Here is a 21,048-nt window from a genome sequence, read left to right as displayed (position 1 = left end):
TTCATTTATTTATGAATAAAGCTGTTATAAACCTTGGTGTTCAGGGTTTTTAAAAAATCATCTTTAAACTTCTTTATTGTGGTAAAATCTACCTAACATATACAATTTGCCATTTTTCCCATATTTAAGTGGGAGTCTAGTGGCATTGAGTATGTCTACATTGTTGTGCAACCATAGTCACTGGCCATCTCCAGAACTGCTTCATTATCGTAAATCAAAACTCTGCACCCTCTAAACCACAACCAGCCTCTGGTAACTCCTATTTTACTTTTTGTCTCTGTGAATTTGGCTACCACTAACTCATCGAAGTGTAATCATACAGTATTTGTTCTACTATATTTTGCTCTCTCTTAGCATAGTGCCCTCAAAGTTCTTTTTAAACTTTTTAAATTTTAAAATAATTTTAGATTTATAGAAAAGTGGCAAATACAGAGGTCCTGTATAACCCTTGATCTAGTTTCCCCTGATTTTAACATCTCAGATATTCCAAGTACAATTGTTGATACCAGGAAATGAACATCATTGCAATGCTGTTAAGGCTACAGACCTTATATTTCACGTTTTCCCAGCTTTCCTATGAATGTCTTTTTTCTGGTCCAGGATCCAATCTAGGTTACCACGTTTCACTTTATTGCCATGTTCTCTTAGCCTTCTTTAGTCTTGTCTGTCCTTTGTGACCACAATACCTCTAAAGAATCTGAGCCAAGTTTGTAGCATAGCCCTCAATTTGAAGTTTTCAGTTATTAATATTGAAATGATTTTATAGATCTTATGAAAGTTTATGGTATGTACAATATATATTTTATAAATTATAAAAATGTATATTTTATAAACATTTTATATATTTATAAAATTAAAGTGATTTTCATTCTTAAGTTGAGGTTATGCATTTTTGGCAATAACATCATGGCCAGCGTCCTGTCCTCCTTAGTGCCTCAGAACAGGGGCACATGATGTTGCTATGTGTTACTACTTAGAATAATGTTAACTTTGTTTTTTTTGTTTGTTTTTGTTGTTAGTTTTAGATTTTATTTATTCATGAGAGACATAGAGAGAGAGAGACAGAGACAGAGACATAGGTAGAGGGAGAAGCAGGCTCCATGTAGGGAGCCCAATGCAGAACTTGATCCTGGACCTGGGGATCATGCCCTGAGCCAAAGGCAGATGCTCAACCACCAAGCCACCCAAGATGTCCTGAATAATGTTAACTTTGATCACATTGTTGGTAGAAGGTAATATCTTCTATGTTTTTCTGCTATAAGGTTACTATTTTCCTCCTTGTTATAAATAGCTTATGGAGAAAAACTTCGATATTATGCAAATGTCCTATTTCATTGCAAACTTTCACCCATTATTTTTAGCATCCATCAGTGGCTCTTGCCTACAATAATTATTACTGGTGTTCTCATGGTAATTTCTTTATAGCTTATTCCTTCTACACTTATTAATTGCAGTTTTTCTTCTCACCTATTCACTTGTTCAATTATTTATTTATGTCAATATGGACTCTTGGACATTTACTTTGTTCCATGAATCAGAATCTAGTACTATCATTATTTATTTTCTTGTTCTGATTGTACCAGTTGAGAGCTCCTTCAAGTTGGCTCCCGTGTCCTGTGTCCTGTCAGTATGCCTCTAACAATTTTTGAGTGCATCCTGTTTTCTGACACCACAAGATGTTCCAGGATCATCTGTATTTCCCTGCCCCATCTTCGGAATCAACCATCTCTCCTAGAAGCCCTGGTTCCCATTTGGGGGGAATGGTATTTAGACACCAGGCTCTAGGCTGTAGGTGTGCTCATTGCCTCTGGGGTGTCATTGTTGCTTTGCCCTGTCAGCTAATAGAGCTAGGAAATATATACATACTAACGTATGCATATACGCTTATCTATATTTCTTTCTATATCTATCTATCTTTATCTATATATTTAAAACCATGAGTTCAGGGGCACCTGGGCAGCTCGGTGGTTGAACATCTGCCTTTGGCTCAGGTCATTATCCCGGGGTCCTGGGATCGAGTGCCACATCAGGCTCCCCACATGAAGCCTGCTTCTCCCTCTGCCTATGTCTCTGCCTCTTTCTCTGTCTTTCATGAATAAAAAACAATGAGTTCATACTGATACCTACAGTTCCAGTCCATTCACTCCATGCTCACCTCTCATCCCTTTTACCCTTTCCCATTCCCTCATTCTTTCTACCCCAGTCCATCCACCTGCTACAGGTAACCAATCTTATAAATTACTGATTTAAAAATATGAATACTTCACAGATTTGCCTATTATTCTTGTGCAGAGACTACGCTAACTTTGGTATATGTGCTGCTGAAATCGAGCACTAGAGTGATCTATTTATTTATTTTTTTAAATATTTTGTTTATTTATTCATGAGAGACACAGAGAGAGAGGCAGAGATGTAGGCAGAGGGAGAAACAGGCTCCGTGCAGGAAGCCCAACATGGGACTCGATCCCAGGGCCCCGGAATCATGCCCTGAGCTGAAGGCAGATGCTCAACTGCTGAGCCACCCAGGCGTCCCTAGAGTAACTTATTTATTTATTTATTTATTTTTATTTTTTAAAAGATTTTATTTATTCATGAGAGACATAGAGAGGGAGAGAGGAAGAGAGGCAGAGACACAGGCAGTGGGAGAAGCAGGCTCCATGCAGGGAGCCTGATGTGGGACTCGATCCTGGGACTCCAGGATCATGCCCTAGGCCGAAGGCAGATGCTAAACCGCTGAGCCACCCAGGGATCCCAGAGTGACCTATTTAAAACAGAAACCAGATCACCTCTGCTCAAACCTCTCTTATTGCTTCCAGCCACCATTGGAATAAAATCCAAGCACTTTACTCTATCTAACCTACCTACTTTGAGGCCCCATGTGATCTGGTGTTAGTTTCTTTTTATTTTCTCTGCTTTGTGCCCTTGTTTGGTCTAGCTATTCTTGCCTTCTTGCTGTTGTCCTTATGTCCAGTGTTCTCCTGCCTACAGTTTAAAGCCCTTTGCATTTTTCCTTCCGTAAGCCTGGAGTGTAGCTTCCACTACACATTTCCAGGGCCAGGTGGTTCTGGTCTCTGCTAAACATGCACATCTTCATGGAGGCCTTCCTTAAATAGATCTACTACTTTCTAACACCTTCTATTGATTCTTGGTATCATCATCACCTAACATATGCAGTATATTTACTTATTGTCGTTTTCCCCACTGGAATATAAGCTCCATTAAGCAGAGGCTTTGTTTTGTTCACAGAGCTTGGAAGAATGCCTGCATATAATCCATAAATAAGCTGTTGGTAAATATTTTGTGAGTAAAATTTCTGTCAGGTATTTTTACATGCATTATTTGATTTATTCCTAACAAAACACTAGGAGGTAAATACTGTTTTTATTCCAGTCTATGGATAAGAAAATGGAGGGTCCAGGAGGTCAAGTGCTTGCGCTAGGTTGTGCCACAGGGGAAGGATTGACTGGAGATCTAGCCCTAGTTTTCTCTGACTCCAAAGCCCATACTTGTGACTATCTGTGCTCTGCTAAAGTGTATCTTTGGACTGGAGGTTTGAAGTTGTACTTGCCACACATGGTGATTGTAAAGCTATAACACAAGTATACTGTGTTTGCATATGGTTTGTAAACTGTAAGGCAAATATGAGAATTATTAATATTATTGCCATTATGACAGCTACCCTTTATTAAGACTCCCAGTGCACCAACCTGAAGCTCTGCATCATTCTGTCACTTAATCCTTATGGCAGCCTTTTGAAAGTGAGATTAAAAAAATGGAAACTCAGGAAGAAAAGGTAACTTGCCCAAAGTGGCAGAACTGGCTAGACCTGTCTGTCTCACTCCAGAGCTGAGGGCTTAGCCGTCTCACTCACCACCTCTGTGTCCCAAGTAAGGGAACATACAGATATGCCTTTGAGGGCTTCTTATTGCCTTTTCACCATCAGGTAACTTATTCCTGAAATTCCAAGAGGAGTTGGAACGAGTCTACAAGGTCTACTGTGCCAGCTACGACCAGGCCTTGCTGCTGGTGGAGGCCTACCGGAAAGAGCCAGAGCTGCAGCGAGAGATCCAGGGCATCATTGAAACAGTGGTGTGAGTAGAATAACCAGTGAGCACTGGCTCCTGCTGCCATTGACCTTGAGGTTGGGAGCTGTCAAGGTCTCACCCCTCCTTGGTGCTGCTCATGCTGCTTCAGGAGTATCTTAGGTTAGGTTGCGGAGACAAACAATTCCCAACTCTCAGTGGCTTCAAATAACAAAGGTTTATACCTTCCTTATGCTCCACTGTGGTTGACTTGAGCCTCTTCTCTCTGCCATCCTCACTTTGGGACCTAAGCTGACATGTGGCCCTCTCTGGATTATTGCCAATTACTGTGGAAAAAGACAAAAGAGCTCTGGAGGGTCTGATGCTGGTAATTAAGTGCTCCAGACTAGATGATATTCATCACTTCTCACAATTCATGGGCCAGAACTAATCACATGGCTATGTCCAACCACTGGGAGGCCAGGGTGTGCTACCCTGCCAGGGTGTCCAGAGGTGGAGAAGCAGAAACACTGGGTGAACAGCACTCATGTCTCCCATGGGAAGGGCAGTGAGACGGTGGGAACTATGTGCTGTAGGTGGCAGTGGTGTGAAGCAGGTTTGTATTACCTTGGAAGGCCTTTCTATAGATAGCTGAAAACTGCCCCATGAAACAGAATCAAAACTGCCCTGAGTGGCCTCACTGCCCAGAGCTGGCATCAGTGGGTAGAAGATATTTTTTATTATTTATTTTTTTCAAAGATTTTATTTATTCATGAGAGACACACACACACACACACACACACACACAGAGGCAGAGACACAGGCAGAGGGAGAAGCAGGCTCCATTCAGGGAGCCGGACGTGGGACTTGATCCTGGGTCTCCAGGATCAGGCCCTGGGCCGAAGGCAGCGCTAAACCACTGAGCCACCTGGCCTGCCCCTAGAAGATATTTTTTAAATTAAGATTTTGAACGGATAATAGTTACATAGTTCAAAAGCTTTAAAACATCCACATTTATGCAGCAAAAAAAAAATAAAAAAAATATCGTGTCCTGTCTAATCAAGTCCCTTCATCCACACAAATACTACTCCCAGCCCTAAAGTAGAGGTAACCACTTGTAAATTGCTTATGGATCTTTGCAGTGTTCCTTAATACATATAGAGCAAATATAAGTATATACTCTTATTTTACTGCCTTTTTAAAGAAAGTTTTTTTTTTTCACTTACCATATGTCTTGGACATCTTCCCATTTCAATATATACATGTATAATCCTTTGAATAGCATGTTCTTCTACCACATGGCTGCTCCCCAGTTTATTTAACTAGTCTCTATTAATGGACAGTGGTTTGCTTCTTTTCTTTTGATATTACAGATAGTGTTCAGTGATTATTCATGAACATATGCCATTTTAGTTAGGTGCAAGTATTTTTTTTTAAGATTTTATTTATTTATTCATGAGACACACAGAGAGAGAGAGAGAGGGAGAGAGAGAGAGAGGCAGAGACACAAGCAGGCTCCCTGCAGGGAGCCCGATGTGGGACTTGATCCCCAATCTCCAGGATCACTCCCTAGGCCGAAGGTGGTACTAAACCGCTGAGCCACCTGGGCTGTCCAGGTGCAAGTATTTTTTTTTTTTTAAAGATTTTATTCACTTATTTTAGAGAGAGAGAGTGCATGTACATGAGTGAGGGGAGGGGCAGAGGGAGAAAGACTCTCAAGCAGACTCTGTGCTGAGTGCGGAGCTCCATGCGGGCCTTGATCTCTTGACCCTGAGATCATGACCTGAGCAGAAATCCAGAGTTGGATGCTCAACCAACTGAGCTACCCAGGTGCCCCATAGGTACAGGTGTTTCTGTAAGGTATATGTCCAGACGTGGACTTCTTACTCAAAGAAAGTATGTATGGATAATTCTGGTATTGCAAAATTTCCTTCTGTAAAGGCTATACCAGGTTACATTCCTATGAACAAGATGTGGGTGTCTGTTTCCTCATAGCCACACCAGAGTGTGTCATTAAACTTTAGAATATTTGCGACTGAGAGAGGTGACAAATGGTGTCTCAATGTGGTTTCATTTTGCATTTACTTCTTATTATTAAAGTTGGTCATTTCTTTGTATATTTAAAAGTTGTTTATATTTCCTTGTCTGGGATTGTTCTTCTTTTCTGTTTCAAAAAGGCTTCTATTTTCCCTCAGGACAAGCTCCCCAAATGGAGATAGATGAAGGTCATTTTCTGATAATCAGAATAGTGTAGGAGGAAGAGAGGCTACTATTATTTCATCTTACTTAGATGTTCCCTTTACACCCAGAGAAAGGCCATGTAGATTTAGATCTTTGGAGATGACATTGCCTCCTGTGGAAGTTCCTACTGCCTCCCCTCCTCCCTTGCCTATCCCCTTAACCCCCTGAAGCCTCCTTTTCAAGTACCCATGTCCTGGCCCCTCCCAGCTGCCCTCCCCCCGCCAGAGTACATACACTCCCCACCACTTTTTTTTTTAAAGACTTTATTTATTTATTCATGAGAGACACAGAGAGCGGGAGGCTGAGACATAGGCAGAGGAAGAAGCAGGCTCCATGCAGGGAGACCGACGTGGGACTTGATCCCGGGACTCCAGGGTCACTCCCCGAGCCAAAGGCAGACACACTCAACTGCTGAGCCACCCAGGTGTCCCATACTTCCTCCCTTTGATCGATCCTTCCATTGTTCTTACAAATTTAGATTTTTACAAGGTCGCTAAATACATTTCAATAGGAAAGTGGCAGGTTACAAAAATGAGGAAAGCAAGGAGGCGGATGTGGAGCAAAAGGGAGCAGTGGAGACTGCAGCCAACCAGAGCCAACAGATCCTGTGTAGAGACAGGCTGCAGCCCAGCCTCTCCCTTGGGCTGCTCTATCGAGTAGCTTTTGTTATGTAAGAGACCATCCCAAAACAGAATGGCTTAAGACAGACATTTATTTGGCTCAAGCTGGGGCATGTTAGCAACGTAGCTGGGCTCGGTAGATGATCCTTCTAGCCCTGGCTGCGTACTTCATATGCCTGTCATCAACTGTAGGTCAGCTTTGCTGATCTTGGCTGGGCTCTCTTGTGTATCTGAGACATGTGAGCTGACTCAGCTCTGGCCATACAGCCTCTCATCATCTGGCAGGTGGCCCAGGCTTGTTCACATGGTGGTCACAGGTGAGACAGGGAGAGAGCAGAAGGGAGGGCAGAGGAAGGGGGAGGGGGGCAGGGAGGGACTTTGGAGGTCTTGGCTGGGAATCGGCATGCTGTGACAGACCCAAGGGGTGGAAAAATAGACCCGACTGTTCAAAGGGAGGAGCTCCGAAGACATATTCAAAGTGTGTGGATACAACAGTAGCCACCACAACAAAGGATGTGAATACAGAGAGTCGAATAATTACAGCCCTAGTTTACAAACCATCTGCCTCAGTTGTCGTGTAGGAATGTGAATCCACTGTGGCCAGATCCTCTTGATTTTTTTAATGAAGTCAGAAACTTTGATATAACATCTCCCAGGTGCCCAATACTGGCATTTAGCTCAGGCATGTTGGAAGCACTGTCCAGGGGCCCTGGTTGGCACAGAGGCTGCTATTTGTCATGCTTTCCACACTCTGGTCTTTCCCAGCCAGACCAGTCCAGGCTTTCTCATGGGCCCTGGTGCCACAATGTCCAGTGGCCAATCTGACTCTGCCAAGGTGAATCTAATTCACCTTGGCAGAGCCATTTCATGTCTCAGAACCTGGTTTCCTTGTGTGTAAAGGGGGCATAATAACTATACCTCATTGGGGTATGGACTCATGGTACCCAAATGACACTGTAAACCCCAGTTGTCTTGTCTAGGCAGGGGTTGTATTTCTCTGAAACCACACTGTGGCTCTCGGCTCTACTGGTTTCAATGCTCCTTTTTAAAAAAGAATTTTCTTTATTTATTTTTAAGAGAGAGCGAGAGAGAACAGCAGGGGGAGCAACAGAGGGAGAAGCAGGCTCCCTGCTGGGAGCCTGATGCAGAGCTCAGTTCTAGGACCCCAAGATCATGACCTGAGCCAAAGGCAGATGCTTACCTTTTTTTTTTTTTTTCTAAAAGAGGGAAGGAGGGAAGGGTTGAGGGTAGTGGCAGAATGAGAGAGAGGGAGAGAATCTTAAGGAGGCTCTACGCTCATCACAGAGCCCTATGAGGGCCTCAATCTCATGACCCTGAGATCATGACCTGAGCCAGAATCAAGAGCCTGATACTCAACCAACTGAGCCACTAAGGTGTCCCTCAATGCTCCTTTTTTATAACAAACATTAAATTATCATCCTGACATATAGTCTTGAAATATATATATATGTGTGTGTGTATATATATGTGTGTGTGTGTGTGTGTGTGTGTGTGTGTGTATATCTTGCATATATATATATAGAACTGGAAAAAATCAATGTACTGGCTTAACTGTAATAAAAAGGAGAAGTAAAAGAAAAATAATGTCTAATAAAGTGATATTATTTCAGTGTGCAAATGCTTGGGCACCACTACCCGAGAAAATCTAATGAAGCAATCAGATGCTGGCACCTACTTATAATAAAGAAGTTTGGATTCAAGGAAGGAAAAGTCAGAAACCATTCCCCATAAGAAGTATCGAAAAAGGAAAGAGCAGAGAATGTGCATGCCCTAGCATGACAAGTAGCAATGAGAGCAAATTTGACCTCCTGGTGTATGATAAGGAAAAGAAGGAAATAACATAAATGACGTAGGGATAACATTACATTCTAGGGGGCAGAGGATGTGAGGAAGTAGGATGTATGATGTTCTTGCAGATGATCTGGGTCTTGTTTATGAAAGGTAGCATCCTAATAATTTCCAGCGTTGTGGTAAGTAGATGGAGTTGAAGTGCCACAAAAAAAAATCCCAGTTCTTGAAATCACAATTGCAATCTTGAGGCATTCATTCAGTCTGTGCATGCTCACAGGGACATAGGAGACACAGCACTGTTGTCAATGATGCAAGGCTGACCTTGCAGATGGCCTGCTGCTCTGGTCCCTGCCCACTGAGTGCCTAGAACAGCCCAGTGCCTGCACATTTCCACCATGCCCTCAATGAGAGCCTGTGCTCTAAAGTTGCACCAGGAATGCCATTCTTCCTGCCAGGATTGCTTTTCAGCTCCTATCTCTTGAAACAATAATCCTGCCTTTCTTGTGTGATCATGGGACTCTTTCTGGAGCTTAGCCAACTGGAATCACCACACCAACTATGAAGTGGTTCTTTCTCATCCAGTCAGGATGGATGATACCATCTAATCAGATTCTTAGTGATTCCAAAATGCATGCTGCCCCCTACCCTTTATTTGGGTGGGTGGAGTGTTTAATTTATCCTGTCTCTCAATGCAGCTCCTGCATTAAGGGGGTCAAGGGCTTGCCCTGACAGGAGGCAGAAGTTCTGCAGCTAGCAGCAGGGAAGAGACTGGCCTGCAGAGGCAAGCACAAAGCACCCACAGTTTCAGAATGATGGCTGGGGCAGTGTTTGGAGAAGGCAGACAGTCTTTGTTTTCCTTTATTGGCAATCTTGGCAATCTTTGTTTTAAATATAAAAGTAATGTATGCTTACTGATAAAAAGGGAATATTCAAACAAACACAGGTATATAAAGAAAGAGTAAAAAAGTCCATCATCCCTTGGTCTTGGTCCCACATTTCCTCATCCCTCCACCTGATAGTTAACCTTTTCTATCCAGACTTTCTTCTGTTCATTTACAGACAGACAAGATGGATGGAAAGGAAGGAAGGGAGAAATTTTAAGGGGCTCCTATTACACATGCTTTTTTAGAACTTTTTCATTTTTTATGAAGATCTTATTTGTTTATTTGAGAGAGAGAGGGAGAGGATGTGGGAGGAGGAGCAGAGGAAGAAAGATGAGTAGACTCTACACTGAGGACAGAGCCCGATGCGGGGCTTGATCCCACAACCCTGAAATCATGATGTAACCTGAAGTGAAGAGTCAGACGCTTAACCAACAGATCCACCCAGGCACCTCAGGAACTTACTTTTTCACTTTTTCACATAACCATGGTTATAAATATCTTTTCACAACCCTAGGAGTAGTTCTACTGTGTTCTTGTTAAGGGCGGCACAGTTCCTTTCCAGGGTGGCTCACAGACTATGGTCTTTTAACGAAGCCCCTGCTGATAGGTATCTGGTTTGTTTCCAGTTTTTTACTGTGATAGAGTTGCTGGTAACTTCTGCTTTTATCTTTGCTCCCTTGAGTTGACATTTCTGTGGATAAATTTCTGGAGTAGGATGATGGAACAAAGGATTTGTACATTTCACAAATTGCTAAACTGCTCTTCAAAAAGAATTTACCAATCACTGCTCCCACCAAGAGAATATAAGTGGGCCTGTCTCCCTGTACCCACCCAGCTCTGGGAATTATCTATCTTTCTTTACCTTACTTTGGCTTTTCTTTTCTTTTCCTTTCTTTTTATTGAAGTTCGATTTGCCAGCATATGGTATAATACCTAGTGCTCATCCCATCAAGTCTTTTCTTTTTTTTCCTTTGTTTTTTCTTTTCTTTCTTTTCTTCTCTTTTTTCTTCTTTGTTGGGGAAGGGGAATTATCTTTTAATTTGTGTTGCCTATTTGACATGCCGCTTAAAAAATTTTCTCCAGGGCTGCCTGGGTGTCTCAGTGAGTTAAGCATCTGACTCTTGATCTCAGCTCAGGTCTTGAACTCGGGGTCGTGAGTTCTAGCCCCATGTTGGGCCTACTTAAAAAAAAATTTTTTTCCCCTCCAGATTACCTTAGAAAAACTAAACATAAAAGGCTGCCGTAATTCTGTTGTGACTCCTTGATAATTGTGGAGAAGAACTGTGATCATCTCTTTGAAGACCCCCTGTGCTCTTATTTGTGGAGTGACAGCTGTCCCCATGAGGCAGTTGGCCCTTTCCCATGGAAAGTAAGCGCAGAGGACAGAGTTTTGCAGATATCTGGTGACTTTTTCCATCTCCCCTGCCATGGTCAGCCAAGTGCTAGGAAACCCGTGGTGAGAGCAGATGGTCAGCGTAGGCATGTCCTGACAGGTAATCCTACCCCTGCCACTCCCCTAACACCCCACAGCTAATGAGGAGCACCCACCTGCTCTGCCTATTCTTAGCCTCACGACTGCTTTCCTGGATATTTGGTCTGGAAATATTTCCTTAGGAGGAAGAGCAGAGGCAAGGGTACCATGGAGAGGGGGCCAGAGAATGGCTGTGAGCAGCATCTGTGAGTCTTCTTGGAGGAGGAATGCTTAGACACTGAAGATCGAAACTTCTTGAAAGGCAGATCTGAGGGCCACTGGTCATGATCAAGGGAAGACTAAGGGAGCCTTTCCCCAGACGCCATTGACTTGGGCACTCTATCTGCAAATCCCAGACATGAGCAAGAAAGGAACTAGAAGTAGTCGTTCACTTATCAGTAGTGCATCTGGAAGGGATCTTGACACTACTCATTCTTGGGTTTTGTTTTTTTACTTTTTTCAGTGAAAATTTTCACACCTATAGAAAAATAGATGAATGTAATAAATACATACCACTCTTTAAAATTAATCAATGTTAACATTTTGCTTCATCTATTTTTAAGCTAAACTATTTTAAAGACACATAATAGACATCATGACCTTTTACCTTTAAATACTTTAAATGCATCTCTATAAACTTAGAATTCCTGTGGTTTTTTTTTAAATATTTTTTTATTTTATTTTATTTTTTTTTTAATTTTATTTATTTATGATAGTCAGAGAGAGAGAGAGGCAGAAACATAGGCAGAGGGAGAAGCAGGCTCCATGCACCGGGAGCCCGACGTGGGATTCGATCCCGGGTCTCCAGGATCGCGCCCTGGGCCAAAGGCAGGCGCCAAACCGCTGCGCCACCCAGGGATCCCTTTTTTTTTTTTTTTTAAACTTTCAGCTTTTAAAGCTGCAGAACCATTTTATTGAATAAAATATCAGATGGATGTCCAGCATACAGAGTTGTGCTTGGGACATAGCCCAGTGGATATGTCACACAGGCAGTTGACTGTGTGAGTCTGGTGCTCTGGACAGAAGCTGGAAATGGAGGTCTGGGTTGGGGATGTGTTTAGAGTCATAGGACTAAATGAAGTCAGTAAGAGAGTGAGCGGAGGGGGGTGAAGGCTCTAGGGCACTCTGGCATTGGAGCAAGTCTAGTAGAGGAGGCCAAGAGAATGGCTCATGGAACAGGAAGAGCAGGACCAAGGGTACCTCTGGGGCTAGAAGAAGAAAGTGTTTCAAGAGCAGGGATTAATCAGCTGTGTCTGCTGCTGAGAAGCCAAGGAGGCAGAGGACAGAGAACTGATCATTACATTTAGTACAGATGGGGGACTAGGGCCCAGAACTAGCAGTGCCTGTCTAGCATCTAGATCTCCCGCATTATAGATGAAGAAACAGAACCACATAAGGAGGTTGATTTGCCTTAGAGCACACAGTGAGTTAAATGGCAGAGCTGGGCCTAGAGCCCAGGGCTCCTGGTGCCCAAAAGGGTGGGCTTTCCCTACCTAACGCCAGCCTTCTCCCTCAGGCCACAAGCTGGGCCCTCAGGCCTCAGTTTCTTACTGGTAATCCCTCTGCAGAGGATTACCAAGTACCCATTGCTGCTGCAGAAAATCCTGGAGAACACAGTCCCTGACGCCAGTGCCTACCCTGTACTTCAGAGGGCTGCCTCTGCCCTCCAGGACGTGAACACCAACATCAATGAGTACAAGAGGCGCAAGGAAGTGGGTAAGGACTTGGGGGATTTAGGGGCTCTGTCAGTAAGAATGCTTCCAGCTACAAAAACACTAATCTCAAACTATCTTCATTAATAAAGTAAATGTAGTGGCTCCTATAACCTCAAGTCTGGAGGTAATAGGACTTTAGGTAGGGTTTGATCAGGGTGCTGGCTCCATTTCCCTATAACTCTCTCATCTGGGCTCTTTACTGCGTGTCAGCTTCATCTTTAGGCTGGCCTCCCTCATAATAGTAAATGACTATTGCTGTTCTAATACTCATATCTGCACACCACCACCACCCCACGCACCCCCAGCATAAAACAGGGCCTTTCTTCGAGATTCAGATAGGTCCCATTTGGGTCATGTGCTCACCCTGAACCAATCACCATGGTTAGGGGAATGTCATGAGCCGATTGGTGTAGACCTGGCTTATGTATTATTCTTGGAACCAATGACTGTGGCCAGGGGGTTGGGACTATATGAATTGATTTATCCCAGTTAGCACCCACCTCCTGAACCAAAGTAAGATCAGTCCCATGCAAACCACATGGGTGTTATGCTGTGGAGGAGAAATGAATACCAAGGAATCCAAGAGCTGTGTATATACCTTGGGAAGGGCAGCTAGTGCATGGGGAACTCTGTCTCCCAGATTGTTAAAACAGAAAGGTTTGGAAAATGAAGCAGTGTCCCAAGTAGAGAGTAAACTCACTTGCATGACCTAGACGGTATAATAGTGATAATTTAGCTCATGATTACTAAGGGCTGTGACACGTCTTTCATTCATTATCTGGTTTGATCCTTAGTTACCCTCTGCGGCTGGCAGTGGCAGCCCCATCTCACAGGTCAAAGGAAAGCTTAAATCATTTGCTCCAGATCATGGAGCTGGTGAGAGGCAGAGCCGGGTTTCACACTCAGGCCCGGGGTGGTGTGACGGGTCAGTGAAAGGCCCTGCACCAGGAGTGGGGAAAGCGTGGTTCCCGTGGAGCACCAGCTTGGCTGACCATGGCCAAGGAGCTTCAGGCCAATCATCTCTCTTGAGTTCTTTAGAAAGTCCATTCAGACCCACTATCTTATGTGATCCACCTGGCAATCATGTAAGGTAGCGGGTCTCATTGTACAAATGAGGAACAGCCCCAAGAAGTGGCGCCTTGCCAAAGTCAAGCAGACGGGCAGCTGTTCTACCAGAGCTCACACCTTGGAACAAGCCCTGGGCTTTTCCTCTACAAGTTGGGGTTCTAACAGGTGTGCCGCTGATGTTTGAGAAGAGAGCCCAAGTAGATGCCTAGCCAGGCATGTCTGGGCTGCCTGCTTTCCTGGGTCAGCTTTGGTCCCCATGCCTTGACTCTCCTCTGTTGGCGCAGCCTCCAAGTACACCAAAGTGGAGCAGCTGACCCTCCGGGAGCGGCTGGCCCGCCTCAACACACACACTCTCTCCAAGAAGACCACTCGGCTGAGCCAGCTGCTGAAGCAGGAGGCGGGGCTCGTGCCCAAGGTGAGCGTGGATGGAGAAAGGGTGGCATCCCAGTCATTCCACAGGGGCAGGTGGCTTAGATTACTTTCAGAGATGAGGAAGCTGAGGCTAAGGGACTAAAATGACCTCTGAGCACCGCGTCACCAGGCAGAGGCCAGGGTAGGACTTTCTCCACTGTATCCTGTGCTACTATTTCTCTGAGTTTCTTTTTACGCAGATAGGAGAGCTAATCTCGGGTCCCGGCAAGGAACCGGCCTGGACTAGCTACTAGTAGCAGTTCAGGTTGATGGAGTACTTACTCTAAATCTGGCATTATTTGATCAACACAATGAAATAGGTGTTTTTATTACCCCATTTGCAGAAGAAGAAACAGACTTGGGGAGAGTAAAACCCTTGCCCAAGGTCACACAGCTAGGAAGCAAGTGAACCAGGACTCATACGCTCATATATCTGATTCCGTGGCCTGAGTACAAAACCATTAAGTTGCACTCACTGCCTCTAACCGTCCCACTCATCTTTAGGGCTGGAGGACCTGGCTTTGATGGGTGGGGCTGTGGAAAGGTGGTCCCCAATGAGAGCTTGGGACATGGCCGTGAGTGTATACTACTCCCCTCCACACTCCCCAGGCATGGATATTCTCTGCTCTCACAAACCTCACTCTCCTCTCAGACAGAAGACAAGGAATTTGATGATTTAGAAGAGAGGTTCCATTGGGTGTCGCTGTGTGTGACAGAGATGAAGAACAATATGGCTGTCTACCTGGATAATCTGGAGGTGAGATCCTGCAGTTAATAATGGCTGGGCTGGGCTGGGTCCCCTAGGCAGGAGGCATGCAGGGCCCATCCGCCAAGCTGGTAAAAGCACCAGCTGCAGGAACCAAATGGACGTGGTCACCCAGTCTCTGGCTGCAGGTCAGAAGAAGGGCCATAGGCAAGCACTCCCCAGTTTCTGAACTCATGGAGCTCGTAGGGGGTGAGGTTCCCACTGGCCAGGATTAAAATTCACTGGGGTCTGAACCCTCCAGAGGGACCCTGCCAGTCTGGCACCTGGAGCAGGTAACAAACTCAGGTGCCTGAAAGAGTCAGACAGATAATATTATTAAGTGAAATGTGCAGGTGTCTGAGGCTTAATGTGTGACCAGTTGTTTATGAGACTTTTCAGTAGAGTTAAATACATAATAATATTTAGAATTTGACTGACTGAATGTATGGATGAATCAGATCTAAAGGGGCAGCTGTTACTTGGCTTAGAGAAGCTGTTGCTGTTTGGGAATCTGGAGCCAGGGTAGCCAGTTCTGATTTTAGGGGGAAAAAAACAACTTTCAGATGAAATCTCATGATCTGTCCATGTGAGCAACAAATTAGATGAAAACTTAAATGCTACACAGGCCCAAGAAAATGTAGCCCGCAGGAACACCAGCTTGCATGCCATCCAGCTCAACATTTTCCTTGTGCCAAAATCCTCCTTCACTTTTGTCATCGATGCTGACTCATTCCATCCCTTTCGTCCCTTCGTGTGGTTCTCAGTCATGTCCATTTGCACAAAGCAGCTTGGTCAGATAATAACAGGCTCTTTGGATAATGGGTGGCCTTCCAGGAAGTGTGGAAAATGAGACAGGTCATAGTTGCAGGCCTGTCTGTGAGGGGCAGGTCCCCCTGCTTGTTCCTGCTCCATCCTGGGCCCCCCAACAGAAGGCAGCAGGATCCTGTCACAGTACAGCGAGACAGGAGGGGAAGGCTCTCAGAGCCCACAAGAGAGAGGATGGAGAAGCCATGAGAGAGAAAGCAGAGGCACGTGGGAGACACATCTGGCTTTGCAGAGTAGGACAGGTATTTGGAAGCATTAGGCTATGTTTCCCCGGATGCAGGCTTACATGACAACACAGTGTAGTTGTAGAAGCCCATAGCAAGCACATGACTCCCTTTAATCCTCTGAGTCCAGGAGAAGCTTCTTGTTTTGTTTTAACATTTTATTTAGTCTTTAGAGATAGCAGGAGCAGGGAAGAGGGGCAGAGGGAGAAGCAGACTTCCTGCTGAGCAGGGACCCCAGTGTGGGGCTGGATTCCAGGGTCCTGGGATCATGACCTGAGCCAAAGGCAGATGCTTAATGGTCTGAGCCACCCAGGCATCCCCAGGAGAAGTTTCTTTTGCTGGTATCTCTTTAACACAGGCAGAGCCAGTCTTGGATTGGGTGTTGTCTGCAGGCAGTGACATCCAGACAGAACTTAATGACATTGTTTGTTTTGATAGCAATTATTCTTTTTTTTAAAAAAAAGATTCTATTTATTCATTCATAAGAGACACAGAGGGAGAGGCAGAGACATAGGCAGAGAGAGGAGAAGCAGGCTCCATGCAGGGAGCCTGATGTGGAACTCGATTCCAGGACTCTGGGATCACGACCTGAGCCAAAGGCAGATGCCCAACCACTGAGGCACCCAGGCAGACGCCTTATAGCAATTATTCTTTTTTTTTAAAAAAAATATTTTATTTATTTATTCATGAGAGAGAGAGAGAGACAGGCAGAGGGAGAAGCAGGCTTCATGCAGGGAACCTGACGTGGGACTCGATCCTGGGTCCCCAGGATCAGGCCCTGGGCTGAAGGCGGCGCTAAACCGCTGAGCCACCCAGGCTGCCCTATAGCAATTATTCTTACATGCCTATTTATGCAGTTATTGCTGGTTGCCCGTTGTGGTTATGTCATAAGGTGATTTAAAAAAATACATTGAGGGATTTCTGGGTGGCTCAGCGGTTTAGCGCCTGCCTTTGGCCCAGGGCATGATCCTGGAGTCCTGGGATCGAGTCCCATGTCAGGCTCCCAGCATGGAGCCTGCTTCTCCCTCCTCCTGTGTCTCTGCCTCTCTCTCTCTATGTCTATCATAAATAAATAAATCTTTTAAAAAATACATTGATATAAATAGGAATGGTTAGTTGATTTCAAGTGTTAATAGAATATGTGGACTATGGACATGGCAGTAAAATCACAAAAGTGATATGCAAACACATGAAGTTTGGGAAGCATTGGAATCAGGAGAAAGATGTTGGTTCAGTTTAAGGAAGAACATTCTAATCACCCAAGATGTGCAAGGATGGAAGAGGCTGGGTGCTTCCTTCTCATGGTGGGTGTGCAGAGAGCCCAGATAATCTCTTCGGGAGTGGGGGTGGGAGGTTTAGGTGCAAGGGGGCTACGATGGGTCCTGATTGGCCGTCTCTCTCGTTTGCTCTGGGTCCAGGCTTTCCTCCGCTTCAGGCCCCAGGAATACGATCTGGACATCCCTGGGGGGCCTGTGGTACAGTACTGCAGCCTGATGAGAGAACTCCAGCTGCAGGCCTTCCCACAGTTCGTGAGTGGAGCTTCTCCTTTCCCCTTTCTTGGTGAGACAGGTGATAGAGGGCGTTAAGAATATTTAGGGGCCTCCTGGCTGACTCAGTCAGTAGAGCATGCAACTCTTGATCTCAGGGTCGTGAATTTGAGCCCCAGTGGATTGTCACATCTGTAACCACCCAGAGTAGTCAGCAAAGCGGGGATTATTATTAATGCATTTTACTGATAAAAATAGCCCCAGCTGATGTTTGTTGTGCCTCACTATCTGCCAGGCAGATAAGCTGCTCAGCCCTTTACGTTCCTCATCTCTTTTAATCCTCACAACACAGCTTATAGGGTAGATGCTATTAAGGGTCTCATTCTGCAGGCAAGAGCTAGAGGCCAAGAGATGATGACTTCCTGTTATTCAGATGGTCAGTTAGTAGATGAGATCTGATCCCCAAAGACTGTGTTTGTGATCACCACTCTCTACAAAATCTTTTAAGATCCGTGTGCAGATGTTAGGAAGTGCCAGGCACTCTGCTAAGCTCATATATGCACTATCCCCATTTTTCAGATGAGTGTGTTGAGGCACAAGAAAGATAGATAACATGCAAGAGGTCAGAGCTAGTTGGTCGGTGTGGGACTGGTGCTACCTAGGTCCCAAATCCCGTTCTCGCAGTGCCTACCCTTTGCCACCTCCTTCCCCAGCCCCAAGCTCACCTCTCCCCACAGAAGCAGCGGCTGGAAGGCCTGGTGTGGCAGCCATTGTGCAGCCTGGCTAAAGCCCTGGCTGGCCCTCAGAACCTGATCAAGAAGCGTCTGGACAAACTACTGGACTTCGAGAGGGTGGAAGAGAAGCTGTTGGAGGCGGGCAGTGTGACATACGAGGAGCAGGAGGCCCGGCACACGTACCAGGCCCTCAACTCCCTCTTAGTGGCCGAGCTACCACAGCTTAACCAGCTGGCCATGCACTGGCTGGGCCAGATCCTGTGCACATTCGTGGGCCTCCAGCGGGACCTTGCAAAGCACGTGCTGCAGAGGGCAGAGGGCAGCTTGGCCCAGGTGAGGCCTCTGGGACTGGGGCTCCTCTGCAGAATAGCCAGGCAAGGCCTCATAGCGCCTTCAGCCAGCCGTTGGCATGGGCTGGGATGGAGTGAGATTAGGCCATCAGGTGCTCAGGAGGTGGCCCCAGACACCTTCTGGATCTCTCTTGTGCCAGTTCTCCCTGCACTAGTGGAATCAGATCATGAAAGCAAGGATAGAACTGGAACTCCAGGCCATTCATGGGCTCTGGGATTCAGAAGCAAAAGGCTCTGCTGGGAAAATAGCAGACCTTGGGGTCAATCCTTGGAGTGTATTAGAAGAAGTTGGTGACAGAGGCCAGGCCCCTTCTACACAATCAGGGGTAAATGTCTCCAGCTGGTGTTCCTGCCTACTTCTAGAAGCTGCGTCTTCATGAGCACTTACTGCATACCTTCTCTGTATCATCCCACCTCCTCCTCACAGTGACCTTGTAGAGCAGGTAACATCATTATCCTCATTCCGAAAGGAAGTTGAGGCACAGAGAGGTTCAACAGCATGCCCAGGGCCACATAGCTGATGGCAGGATTTGAACCCTGACAGTTCCACTCCAGAGCCTGGACTCTGAACAGTGCTTGGCAGCCTATGAGAAGAGCTGGCCCTGGGGCAGTTCCAGCACTCCTCATACCACATGCCATCTCCTGTGTTTCATGGGCCCCAGCTCAGTGGTCCCCCACGCATGCCTCACCACCTCGGCAGCATCTTGTCCCACTGCGCACCTACAGTCCTGGTTCCAGCACACCCATTCTGAGCATGACCACGTCCCTTTGCATAGACTCCTTCCTTCCTGGAATGCCCCCCCCCCCAGCCCATTGCCTGCCATGCCTGTCCCAGTGCATGGTGTATGGTAGGAACACCCCAAATATGTGACAGGTGAATGAAGCTCCCCCTGAAGCTCTCAGGATCCCCCTCCGGCTGGGAGAACTCACCCATCCTCTGTAGTCCAACAGCCCTTAGGATGTGCAACTAAGCACTTAGCAGAGGTTGCCTTTGGTTGGGGTGCTGAGTGAAGCTGTTTCTCCTTATTGAGGAGGGCTGGAACTGTTGGCTTTTATTCTTTTTGGCCTTCAAAGCATTTAGTACAGAGTTCTGTCTCAGACACTCCCTTTGAATTTAATTAAGCCTGAACCATCTGTAAAAAGAAGCGTTCCTCTTTCCTTAAGGCAGAGGGTCAATCTGATTAGCCGATCCTGGCATTCTCTTCCTGCCCTCTAGTTTTGTCTGCAGGGCGGCCAGGCCCCTCGTGTTAGACTGGGAGGTGCAGGGCTGGGGACTGTTGCAGAATGCCAATAGCGGGAAGATCAACTTTATAAAAGCAGAAAGAGGGCCTCTCCTGTAATTTAGAATGTTCGGGCCAGTCAGTGATTGGTGCCAGCTTCTTTGCCTGTGGCTCGTGGCCCATCCACCTGGACCGGTCCTGTGGAGCCCGGGGAAGGCCTGCATGGTAGAACAAAAGTCTGTCTGCCTCCCGGGGGCGGTGGAAAGGCACCAGGTCAGAACCAAGAGCCGGGGGTTTGGTGACAAGCAGAGAAGACGCGTCTCTGTTACTGGTTCCTCCAGGGTAAGAATGCTGGAGGTGGCTAGCAGGGCCAAGGTCTCTGATGGAGCATTCCTCAGAACTCCTTGGGTTCCCAGCCAGCTTAGGCATAAAGAAGAACATCCTAACCTGCATAACAGGGAGACCTGGGAGGGGGTCGAGCCTCCGACAGGGTACATTCAGTACAGTGTCGTCAGGGCTCCGACTTTTGCTCCACCTCCCAGCCCTGTTTCCCTCTCTGGGCCGGCTTCATTCTCGGCCGACCTTTTTCTGCGTGGTGGGAGAGACAGCTTTACATCGCAGACACCTTCACACCTCGGGATCTAAAGGAACAGTTTTCCTCTCGTTCTCAGCCTTCGTATGCTAAATCTGACGGGAGGATTCCACTTGGTCTTGCTTGGGTTTATCATCTAGTCTGTGGGCTGCTCACAGTTATGGGAGAAGGGAGGCCGTGACCACCAGCCCTGTGGCTACAGCTCCACGGCAGGCAGTACTCATGGACCCCCCCTTCCCCCAGGCACACTTTCTCAAAGGACCCTGAGTGGGGTAGTCCCAGACAAAAAGACCCAACTTCACACATCTGGGGCTAGAAGGTAGGCTGCCAGAGTCTGTCCCCTTTGTCCCAGAGAATGCTCTGATGACATGTCTGTCCTACCCAGCTGCCCCACTCCCACCTCTCGGAGCCAGCCTTCAGGAAGCTGGTAGAGGACACGCTGGGCCAGACTGGTCACCAGCTTCGCTCCTTTCGAGAGAACTTGGACAAAGTGCTGCCGCCTCCCGCCACCCAAGTAAGTGCTGGTCCTTGCCTCGTGGAGGGTCCAGACCTTCACCTGCCAGTGAGGCAAGGCCCCACCCCTGTTCCGCTCTCCTTGCACATCCCTGGTGCTCCCTGGGCCCTTTC

At 46.3% G+C, this 21,048-nt stretch overlaps 1 protein-coding gene across 3 annotated transcripts in view; it reads left to right on the top strand.

Moving 5' to 3' along the window:
- Nucleotides 1-21,048, top strand: part of ARHGEF37 (Rho guanine nucleotide exchange factor 37) — a 55,218-nt gene that overhangs the window by 23,187 nt on the left and 10,983 nt on the right. For all 3 annotated transcript variants that reach the window (XM_038535057.1, XM_038535056.1, XM_038535055.1), the window contains exons 4-10: nt 3,944-4,091; nt 12,567-12,766; nt 14,118-14,248; nt 14,897-15,001; nt 17,457-17,567; nt 18,263-18,592; nt 20,807-20,935. In XM_038535057.1, the coding sequence (XP_038390985.1) occupies nt 3,944-4,091; nt 12,567-12,766; nt 14,118-14,248; nt 14,897-15,001; nt 17,457-17,567; nt 18,263-18,592; nt 20,807-20,935 (1,154 nt within the window). The remainder of the gene's footprint in view (nt 1-3,943; nt 4,092-12,566; nt 12,767-14,117; nt 14,249-14,896; nt 15,002-17,456; nt 17,568-18,262; nt 18,593-20,806; nt 20,936-21,048) is intronic.

The sequence above is a fragment of the Canis lupus genome, chromosome 4, assembly GCF_011100685.1.
Source record: "Canis lupus familiaris isolate Mischka breed German Shepherd chromosome 4, alternate assembly UU_Cfam_GSD_1.0, whole genome shotgun sequence".
Taxonomy (NCBI): Eukaryota; Metazoa; Chordata; class Mammalia; order Carnivora; family Canidae; genus Canis; species Canis lupus.
The sequence above is the reverse complement of the archived record's forward strand: the minus strand, read 5'-3'. Positions and strand labels throughout refer to the sequence as shown.